The sequence below is a fragment of the Ochotona curzoniae genome, unplaced genomic scaffold, assembly GCF_017591425.1.
Source record: "Ochotona curzoniae isolate NIBS_2020 unplaced genomic scaffold, NIBS_Ocur_1.0 contig_3520, whole genome shotgun sequence".
NCBI classification, from domain to species: Eukaryota; Metazoa; Chordata; class Mammalia; order Lagomorpha; family Ochotonidae; genus Ochotona; species Ochotona curzoniae.
In genome coordinates, this window is record NW_024465894.1 from 18,082,963 (window position 1) to 18,093,899 (window position 10,937).

The 10,937-nt window shown below is 56.4% G+C and overlaps 1 protein-coding gene across 2 annotated transcripts; it reads right to left on the bottom strand.

Annotated features, from left to right (window-relative positions):
• Positions 1–726: 726 nt before the first annotated feature.
• On the bottom strand, positions 727–9,790 carry DDRGK1 (DDRGK domain containing 1). Of its 2 annotated transcripts, none has more exons than XM_040981749.1 (9): positions 9,651–9,790; positions 8,536–8,742; positions 7,536–7,648; positions 7,242–7,343; positions 4,516–4,638; positions 4,194–4,232; positions 1,835–1,891; positions 1,304–1,352; positions 727–1,017 (listed from the first exon to the last, which is right to left on the bottom strand). In XM_040981749.1, the coding sequence occupies exons 1-9, from the start codon at positions 9,739–9,741 to the stop codon at positions 851–853; spliced, it is 948 nt and encodes a 315-aa protein (XP_040837683.1). In that variant the 5' UTR covers positions 9,742–9,790; the 3' UTR covers positions 727–850. The 2 variants fall into 2 exon arrangements, with proteins under 2 accessions (XP_040837683.1, XP_040837684.1); XM_040981750.1 differs by having other exon boundaries at positions 7,242–7,339; positions 7,532–7,648.
• Between the last annotated feature and the right edge of the window lie 1,147 nt (positions 9,791–10,937).

The window sequence follows — 10,937 nt, forward strand, 5'->3', positions numbered from 1 at the left end:
TCCACTTAGATGGCTCACCCTGGGCTTGACAGAAAACTGTTTTCCCCACCAGGCACTGGGGGAAGCAGGCAGTTCGTGTTTAGGGCCACCTGGTATCAAAACTACCCATTTAAACATGAGCACAGCAGTATGCTCATGCCACAAACAGCTCACAGGAGATGCATATCTCCCATGGCACACCCACCCTTCAGCAGATGGTTCTCAAATCCACCAGGGTGTGGGATCACCCACACTGTTTAAACCAGTTTTGGTGCAGGATGTAGGACTGGAGTCACAGGACTGACCACATGAGCAGTGTCCCTCAGCTGCACAATTGTCTTATTCAAACTGCCTTCCCGCTCCTTCTCGCCCAAAGGCTGATCTTCCCCAGGACTCCATGCTTGGCCCTTCTCACTACCGTTCTTCTAGGGGCTCTCAGCCCTACATTAGGCTCCTCAGCCTGAATTAAAAACAGTGAGACTTTCTTTGCAATTCTGAGACATGGCTGAAGAGACATGGCCTAAGAGGCTTCCCCACTTTCACTCCAAGGGCAGTTGGAGGGAGAGAAGGACCTCATTTAGATCTTAGGGACTGAGCTATGAGGCACAAAAGCACATAGTAAGCATGAAACAGGGGTTTTCTGAATGAACTTCCATCACCTGCCCAGGAAACCTGCCTTCTGAAGCCTGTGTCACCTGTTCATCCAGGCCTCAAGGCTCTCCTGCCACAGCAAGCACACCAAGCTCATTAGAGCTCACAGGTCTTTAATCTGCAACTGCCTGGCCATGCACCATCCCTGCCACAGGATGGCAGGGAATGCTGGGGGGTAACTGAAGATGTGTGGCCACTCCAGCTCCAAAGTCCAAGTGGGTCAGGCAGGGGCTTGGGCAGCAGATTCCCGGCCCCATGCAATGAGGGAATTGCTGGCTTGGGCAAGCTCGGCGATGGACACCCGGCCTCGCTGTCGGATGAAGTTGGCCACAGCAGCCAGTTCCTCTGGGGTTATGTAGATGAACTTGCCTCGGTCATCAATCACACCTGTGGGGATAGACAGGTCGTGGGGCTGAGCCCTGCCTGGGCTGGTCCACTCATAACTGCCTCAGATCCTCCCAGGCCTCCTCTGTGCCTGGCCTGGCCAGGCCTGGCAGAAGTCAATGTTGACAATCTCAACTCGGGCCTGTTTTCTGTCCTACTGGCTACACACCTTCCCAGACTTCAGGATGCCCTCCCTGCACAGCCCGCCCAGATCCGGATGGCGACCCCACAGTCCTCTGTGGCTAGATGTGCCCCAAGCCAGGGCTGGCGGTGATCCTCATCCTCTCACCTGTCAGAGTCCCCTCAGCCAGCAGGTCCTGGATGCGGTTTATGGTATCCTAGGAAGAGAATAATTCTCAGAGCCGAGGCAGGTACTGCTACCCCCTGGCACCTGCAACCTTCCTTTTCCTACAGTCGGATCACCTTGCCCTCCCACGTGCCCCCAATGACACTTGGTGCTTCTCAGCTGGGGCACAAGCTCTGGTCCTGGGCTCAGCCACACTCCCAGTGCAGGCCTGCCTCCAGCTGAGAGGAGCAGTGGTGATGTGTTCTCACCACGCTGGTGCAGCCTGCCTGCAAGAGAGTTGTCAAGGTAACTGGATTTGGGCTGGGGCTGATGGAATGAGAGAGTTTAGATTTTAATTCATTAATTTATTTATTTTTTCTTTTTCTCTCCTATCTTTTCTTCTAATAAAAATGTATGACTGCTGTGGAAGCAAGAGCTTCCTCTACCCTATACTCTCAGCTGGGGGCAAGGGACAGTAAGGCTCTATTTTGAAGGCAGGCTTCCTCTGCCAGCAGGCTACCTTCCAGGGCTTACCTGAGTCCGCAGGCCCACATGGGAGGCCAAATCTTCCAGAAGCACGACCTTGGACTGCTGCAAGGAAAGAGAGGGAGAGCTGAGCATGACCACCTTCGGAGATGTGCGTGCTGATCTGTTCTGGTGAGTGGCTGGATCAGCCAGCGCATGCTCCTATGAGAGATCTTTGCTTCTCACAGACACACAAACTCACACACACGAACACACTTTCATTCCCTATGTGGGAGGAAGGCTCTTTCCCACACTATCCCCTCCTTCCCATGTCCCATCCTGGCCTGGGGACTACTTGAGACAGACACACAGGGAGCAACCAGGGCCCGCAGCTCCTTGTCCCCTGCACCCAGCTGGAAGAAAGACCAGGAGAGGAACAAAGGAAATGATAGTCACCAAAAGCTATTTTTAAACACTGTCACCAGGAAAGGTACTGAGAGGGTGGAACAGCTCCTACCCTTGAACTCACAGGCCACCTGTTGAGACAGACGAACTCACGGATGGGAAGAGTGGACAAGGCCCCAAGCCCAGGGCAGCTCTCAGCAGAGGAAGTGGAGCTCACTTTGCCACACCTTGGCTCCCTGCCCCTTGGCCTGGACCCCCATAGCCGTGACATGCCCACACTTGTTTGCACACACACTCTTAACACCATCAGCAGCATAAAGCCTGCTGAACGCCTGCCACACACAGCCACGTGCCACACTGCACGTGCTGCCCCTACACTCCCACTGGAAACTTCAGTTGTGGGGTACATGGCTGGGAATACAAATTCAAGCACCCCCACCTCTCCCACAGACAGCATGTGACTCAAAAAGAGGTGGTCCTTCACACTTCCATGATCTTCCACAGTGAGGGAGCTGGGGGAGGAGTGACATGGTGACACCTTCCCGGCTGCAGATGGCATGTGACTTGCTTGAAATGCCAAACTGAATACGCAAGCAGGCAGGCAGGAGAGAGACAGCTGGGCAAGCACAAGGTGACCTGGCCAGCTGGCCTCTCTCTATAACCCAGGGAGCAGGCATGGGACTCTCCGGAACAGCTCGGAGCAGGGTCATGAAGCCACCACAGGCACTTCCCGAGGACCTGGGCCGAGGCACTGCTAGGGCCCAAGGTGCATTGGAAAAACGAATCTACCCATCCCACCCTTGATCAGAAAGGAGAGGTGAATGAGGAGACCCAGCTACCCAAGGCTACACAGAACATGCTTTCTGGCTCTCAGATCTTAGGGCAAAGGAGCCTCTCTCCTGGAAGTGGGGAGCAACATGGGGGGCTAAATTTAGAAACTTTCTTGTCGTTACAAGACAGCACAGCCACAGAACCCTCCAAGCTCCCAGAGTTCCAGGACTCCCTATGAATGGTACCTCCAAAGGCAAGGGCAGAACTGTCCAGGGGTCTTCCCTCTGAAGGGGAGAGGGACACCCTGAAGCTGACCCTCTCCTCTAAATCCACTTTAGAAGGTTTCCTGGAGGCAACCTGTTGGCTGCCCTCCCAGGCAGATGGGGACAGCACATTCCCAACAGCAGCAGCGCACTGCATGCCCTTCTGGATGCCCTGGTGCAGAAACACCTCCATTAGAAGGGGATATGTCCAGCCTGTTGGGGCAGCTGGCCTTCTGTCCTCTGAGCAGCACTGGGCCCAAAGCTGTGGGAGGCCTCCCAGGGCTGCTTTCAGCAGAGGTAGGGGGAGAATTACACAAGTTCTGGCTCCCCGGCAGCCCAAGTGCCACCCCCTACAAGCCGTCGCCCCCGCTCCCTCTGCCCCGTTTCCCTGAGCCGCCTCTGCACCTCTGAGCTGCGCTGGCAAACCTGTCCCCTCACCACATCCTTTGTGGGAGGGGTTGCTGCTGAGAACTGAGTGCGGTGGCACGGGTCGCTCTTATGCAACCCCGCGTGGCATTGTGCTGCTGTCGGGGTGGCTGCAGCAGGAAGGGCCCACTGCTGCCTTGCTCACCCTACATTCCCAGGGAAACACCCTCCTACTATCTCTGAAGCTCCTGGCAGAGCATGTGGCAGGAACGCTTATTTCAGCTCAGCAGAGCCTCCCTGTGACGGACTGACAGGAAACACACGTGGAGAGGCTTGGAAACATGGTGACTCACTCTGCGCGTGGGGTCTGAGGAGCAGCGAAGCTGTCAAGCCCAGGGTGTGCAACAGCCTTCAAAGGCCGTGCCTGTGCCCTGCCCACACGCCTGCACCCTCAGCTAGCAGAGAAGGGCCTCCCATGGTTGGGGCCAGCATACCAGCCTCTGGAACCCCTGCATGAACATCCTGGAGCCAGGCTCATGTCTGCCCCCACCCCCAGCCTAGAAGGCACACCACGGGTACACGTGAGACGGAGTTGATGCCCATGCTGGCCTGAGGCCTCTTACCTTGATGTAGTTGATGAACTCTGTCAGGAAGCTGTGGGACTAGAGGAGCAGAGAAGTCAGGGTGAGCGGCTCTCTGGAAGGGGCCACCAGGGTCTGTGCTGGCCCACCTCCTGGGGCTGCCTACCCACGTGCTGAGCCCCATGCTCGCCTGCCCACACAAACGGCAGGGCCCCTAGGGTAAGGGTTTCAGAGGCACCTTTCCCGGGACAAAGCCTCTGACCACTGCCAGCTTGGGGTCTGGGATGGGGAGGTGGCCCTGATTCCCACAGGTGGGACCCTCCAGGGTGAAAGGAGGGCTCCCCAGCAGCAGCGGGCATCACACCTGCTCCTCAGTCATGGTCTCGCCCACGCCTTCCTCCTCCACCACGAAGGCCTCTTTCAGCTTCAGGTACTCTTCGTGCTCCCGCTGGGCCTGCTCCTCCCGGGCTTTCCTCTCCTCCTCCTCCTGCAGACACAGAGGAGCAAGAATCAGGAATTTGGGAACCATACCCACCTCATCTCTGCTCTGGTACCTGCTTCCCTGCAGGGTGCAGGGCCTGGAGCCGAGCTCTCAGGGACATGGCTTGCTACTGTCTGGGATGCCCCAGGTTCTGAGCTGAACAGAACCATCCACTGGTACACTCTACAGATGGCTACAAAGACAGAGCAGGGACAGGCCAAAGCCAGCAGCTTTCTGGGTCTCCCATGTGGATGGTTGGGGCCCAAACACTTGGGCCCTCTCCTACTTTTCACAAGCCTTTAGCAGGAAGTTGGATTGAAGTGGAGCAGCATGGGCCCAGCGCAGTGGCCTAGCAGCTAAAGTCCTCACCTTGAACACGCCAGGATCCCATATGGGCACCGGTTCTAATCCCGGCAGCTCCACTTCCCATCCAGCTCCTTGCTTGTGGCCTGGGAAAGCAGTCAAGGACGGCCCAAAGCCTTGGGACCCTGCACCCGCGTGGGAAACCTGGAAGAAGCTCCTGGCTCCTAGCTTCGGATCGGCGCAGCACTAATGGTTGCAGTCACTTGGGGGGGAATGAATCATTGGATGGAAGATCTTCCTCTGTCTCTCCTCTCTCTGTATATCTTTGTAATGAAAATAGAATAAATCTCAAAAAAAAAAAAAAAAAAGGAAGTGGCGCAGCTATAGCAGCTACAACATGAATGGATGCCCACATAGGATGCTGGCAGGTGGTAATTTTACCTGCTATTTCACAAGGGCAGCAGCTTTACCTGCAAGTTAGCCCCTTTGAATCCATTCTCCAGGTTCTCCTCCTGCTCCCTGGGGCGTCTTTCCTGCTGCTGCCATCACAGCTCTGCCCCTTCTTGTTTCTCCGCACTCTGCCTAGCCCACCTGGCTGAGGTTCCTGCCATGCATAAGCACTGCCTTCTCAGTGGCTGTCACAGTTGTATCTCTGCCCAAATTCCTCTGCCTTTGTGACATGGCTGCTGGGTCATCTCACTGGCACCAGGCAGACTACGCGATCTCCTCATCGCTGGTCTTCCTACTGAGCCCTGGCTTGGGCAATCACTCAACCTGCTGCCTGCTGGTCAGAAACGAGGTCCTATGTCCCAATTTTTTCTCTAACTTTTAGAAAATGCATCAGCCTATCCGTGGTACTCCCTCGCCACATTCATGTGGTGCAACAGCCTCCTCCTAAACACAATCCATTTTCCAGAGCACAGAGGGAAAAAAAAATCTTTTTCAGATTTGCTTATGTGAAAGGCAGAGTTAGACAGAGATCTTCTATTCATTGGTTCGCTCCCCAAATGACTCTAAAACCTGGAGAAGGACCGGGAACTTCTAGGTCTCCCACATGAGTGCAGGGGTCCAGAAACTTGAGCCACTCGTAACTGCTTTCTCAGGCACATTAGCAGGGAGCTGGTTCAGTAGAGCAGTCAGAACATCACCTGGTGACTATATGGGCTGCTGGCATTTCAGGTGGCAGCTTAACCCACCAAGTCACAACACTGAGTCCAAGAAAAAAATGTGTTTAAATCTAAAGGTAGGTGTTGGTGTTACGACGCAGTGCATTAAACTGCCATTTGTGATGCCAGTACCCCATACTGGAGTACAGGTTCAAGTACCAGCTGCTTTGCTTCCGATCCAACTTGGGAAGATGGCCCATGTGGGAGACCCACATAGAGTTCCTATCTCCCGGCTTCAGCCTGGTTCAGCCCGTATCATAACCATCATGTGAGAAGATATCTTTCTCTTGCTTCTTTTTCTGCCTCTGTTACTCTGCTTTTCAAATAAGTAAAATAATGAAAAAAAAAAAAAAGGACAACAGTTCTTTAAAAAGGCGCGCACATACACACACAGGTAAAGCTGTGGCAGGAAATACTCAGGATGAGCTAGAAATACCTTATGGAACCAGAAAGCAAGAAAATGTACAAAACATAAAACAATGAAGTGATGCAAAACACACACAGCAGCCAGCTTAAAGGGCCAAAGCCGGAGCAGCCAGAGCAAGACCAGAAGTCAGCTGCCACTAGTTCCGGCACAAAGCTCAAAGTAAACACCTCTGAGCCCACAGGGATAAGAGGAGATGACTGGATGAACCGGGGAAGAGCCAATCCCTGCACGGGAGACTCACGGACAGTAACATGGGCAGATGCTCTCTCTCCTCAAGGGGGTGCAGCCGAATCCCTTACTCCTCACATGTGGGACGGGCACAGGAAGACAGGAAAAACACAGTGACATCATCGGGGAGACATCCGACACACACATCCTCAGTCCAGTAACCCAGGCCAGCCTCGCCCATGATAAGGTGTCCACTGGAGACCCTCGGGATGTGGTCTGAAACAAGGAACTTCACCTGCTTTCTTCATTCCAACCCGTAACCCTGCCTACCCATGAGAAAAATGGCAACTGGAGGAACATTCTACAGACTATTTGGCCAATACACAAACAAACAAACAAACAAACAAACAAAAAGAGTCCAGCAACCAAGTAAACCCGGCCTGCCGCCTGCTTCGCAGCCTGCAGGGTTTTTTCAACCTGCAGGGTTTCATGGTGCTGCTCAGGAAGCAAGTGGTCGGGGGTCAGAGGTCAGAGGTCACCCTTACCTTCTGCTCCTCCTCCAGGCGAAGCCGCTCTTCCTCCTTCTTCCACTCCGCCTCTCGCTGGGACTCAAGACGCTTCCGTTCCTCACGCTCAGCCTCCTCTGCCTGGAGAGAAGTGTTCATGGGGTGTAGCCCCCATCCCCAGCTAGAGGTTGGCCCTCCCGGACAGGCCGTAGAGCTCACAGTCAAGCAAGCAGCCAACACTAGCCCAGCAGGTGAGGGGGCCCTCTAGGGGAGAGAAAAGAAGGGGGGATGCCCTGCCCTCTTCCAGAGCTGCACCCCAGTCCTCCCACTTGCCTCACGCTGGGCTTTTCGCGCCTGCTTCTCCTCCAGTTTCCGGAGTTTCTTGGCTCCAATTTTCCCAGACACATGTGTTTCTACTGGCTTCTCCACACCTTCTTCCTCCTGGGCTGTGGACAGTCAGAAAAAGGCAGTTCAGGTCCTAGCCAGGTTGGACTGTAACAACGGGCCCACCCCTCTCTCATCTCTCTCCTCACAAGGGGATGGCACCTGCTCCACAGGCACCCTATTGAACGCATGCATGCGCACATGTGTGTGAGGGGACCTAGAGAGGGGAAGGAGGAGAGGAACCCCAGGACAACATAACAGACCTTAGGTCCTGAATCGCCGTAAAGCAGGAGGTGCCAGACACCAACTGCCCTGGGTACCCAGGCTTGCAACAGTCCCTGGTTTTCTTTCAGGACCAAACTTCCAGGCAACTCATGGGGAAACGTATGCCAGCCTCACATGTGACATTCTCCCTACCACAGTCAAAAGTTGCTGAGGGCAATGGGAGCAGTCACTGGCTAGTGGCTTTGTCCCACAACAGCCAATGTGAGTGGCAGCTCTGATCTCAGGGCTAACCCCGGGACCAGGCCCGCTGAGGCTGCTCAGCAAGGATGTCTGACCTCAAGTCTGGGATGGGAGGGATGGCACAAGGTCGGGTTGCTTTTTGAACCAAGGGAGCTAATTCCTAAGGGCCCTGCTGGTCTGCCAGCACCAGGGATATGGAGGCCTCTGTGTAAATCCTTCCACGGTCACAGGGACCCCACTCCAATAAGGGTGCAGGGCTACAAGGAGTGGGCTGGGTCGGTGTGAAGACATTTTCACATCTTGGATCAGTGGGACCTCGCTCAGGGTCTGGAACTGCTGGCTTCCACAATGACAGGCCAGTTCCCAAGTCATCTCCCCTGCTGCATCTCGTGGTTTCCAAACACCCCTCCCACACTGAGCCTGTGTGTCCCACACCTCCACTTAGCTCCCTTCCCCACAAGGCTGGATCCTCCATCCTCCTTACCTGGAATGCCTGCTTCCTCGTCGTTCTCATCCACTTCCGCCCAGGCAGCCCGCTGGGCCCGACGCTGGGCCTGCAAGCGGCTACCGAGGTCCCTACGACGTCGGGGCCGACCTCCAGCTCGCTGCTCCTCCGGCTCCAGAGACCGGGGCTGGGCCACCCGGCCTGCTGCTATGGGCTCCTCGTCATTGGGCAGCGACTCTGGACCGGCTTAGGGTACAGAACCGCAATGCTGCAGGCAGCAGGTGGGGCAGCATGCCGGAGGCCTCAGCCTCCTGCACCCACAGCACCTGCAGCCGTCTGACCACCAAGGCCTTTGCAGCCCAGGCCTACACCTCGCTCCCACAGGGATAGATACTCCACTCTTCCATCAAGACTCCCATCCTCATGTCCCTAGATTTTCTCCAATGCCCACGGCACGATTTTTTTATTCCCTGCCTCCCTTGCTGTGATTTTTATGGGGCACCCCACCTGCATCAAACACTTCCTTGGTGGGGGCTGCGTTTCCAGCTACCTGCCTCACCCATTTTTCTCCCCTGTCCCGGGGACACACAGGTGCTCAGGTGGCCTGGGAGCCCAGAGTGTCACACAACCCTACCCAAACGCTGCTAAAGGAGGGGACTGGAGGGTGGGCAACCCGTGCGGCTGAGTCCTGGCCAGTGACGCGGTCTTCTGGTCAGGTGTAAGGACGAGGGACGGGAGAGCCGAGGACAAGGTGGCACCCTGGCTCTCCCCAGGGCGGGGAGGCTGTCAGTTTCGGAGAGAGGCCAGCCTTGGAGGCCTGCTAATCCCCTGGGCCTTCCAGCGGGCAGAACTCCGAAGAGGAGATCGGGAGGGTGTGTGCCTGGCCCCTCTGGGACTACAGGTATGGACTGCTTCAAGGAGACAGTGGCCAGGGGCGAGTGGGCAGACACCGCGTGCCCACGCGGGGCTCCGCCCGGGGCGCCCCACGCCCCACGCCCCACAAACGCGCATGCTCGCGCCCAAGACTCGTCAGCCTCGGCAGCACGGCCGGCGCGTGCGCAGGAGCGGCGACACCGCGGCCTAGGCCAGCGCGGCCCTGAGGAGACCGCCCGAGAGCCGCGATCCGCCGGCCCTGACGCCGCGGCACCTCCTACCTGCTGCCGCCCGGCGCCGGCTGCGAGTGAGGAAGAAGATAAGGCCGGCCAGGAGCGCCGCCGCCACCAGATACACCTCGAGCGCCACCATGGTGGCGGGCTCCGGGCCGCAACGAGCCGCCCCGCCCCGAGGCCCCGAGTCGCCCCAGTTCCGCCCGCCGCCACGCCCACCGCCACGCCCCTCGGCCAGCCCCGCCCACGGCAGTCCCGCCACGCCCCCTCAGTTCTCAGCTGTGCCTAGCAGGTGTCAAACACGCGAGGTGGGAAATCCTGGCAGACGGTTACGTGCAAGATGCAACATTTATGTGGGCTTTTAAAAACTCACTAAATACCACGCAGTGTTTATGGAAATAAACGTGACGGAAGTACGAAAAGACGCTTGAGAGTAATACCAACTTCTTGAGAGTAATACCAACTTCAGGACAGCGCTCTAACTAGGGGAGGACCTGACATCTGTTTTTTTTTTTTTTTTTTTTAAGATTTATTTTCATTGGAAAGTAGCATTTACAGAGAGGAAGATCTTCTGTCGGCTGATTCACTCCCCAAGTGGCCACAACAGGCAGAGCAGAACTGATCCGAAGCCAGGAGCCTCCTCCGGGTCTCCCATGCAGGGTGCAGGGTCCCAAGGCTTTGGGCCTTCTTCGACTGCTTTCCCAGGTCACAAGCAGGGAGCTGGATAGGAAGCAGGGCTGCCGGGATTATCCCACCATGATGACTTGAAATATAGTCTGCATTGGCAATTAAAAACAAATAGGGCCAGTGTTGTGGTGCAGTTTGTGAAGCTGCTGCTTCTGATACGTGGGTAGAACGGTAGAGAGGTGAGGCAACCAGAAAACTAGAACAGGTGAAAACCCAGTTTGTTTCAGGCTATGGTAAATTCAAGTTCACAGGTAGATTAGGGTTGGCTGGCAAGAAGAAGTTCACGGTAAAAATCCACGTTTGGGGAGCTCTGGTTTTCCCGGATAGCCTTGGGGGCGTCAGCGGGGCCCGGGGTGGGTGCAGGGCGAACGGGAGTGGTCACTTCTGAATGGCCCCCACCAGGAGATGCACCCAAGCTCCAGCTCAGGCGGGGCAGCGCCACCTGGCCCGTGCAGCCCCTCAGGCTGTGCCCCCTAGGCGTTCCTGCAGGCTCCTGCGCGCCAGGCGGGTGCTCGCTGCAGCTCCTGGCTCCCCTGGCCCTTAACAACCAACACGGTGAGCGGCAGCGGGTCCAGCGCCCAGGGAACTCCTCCTTCTCCGGCCGAAGACCGGAAACCAGGCTGCCCCCTTCCGACGCCAGCCGGAAGT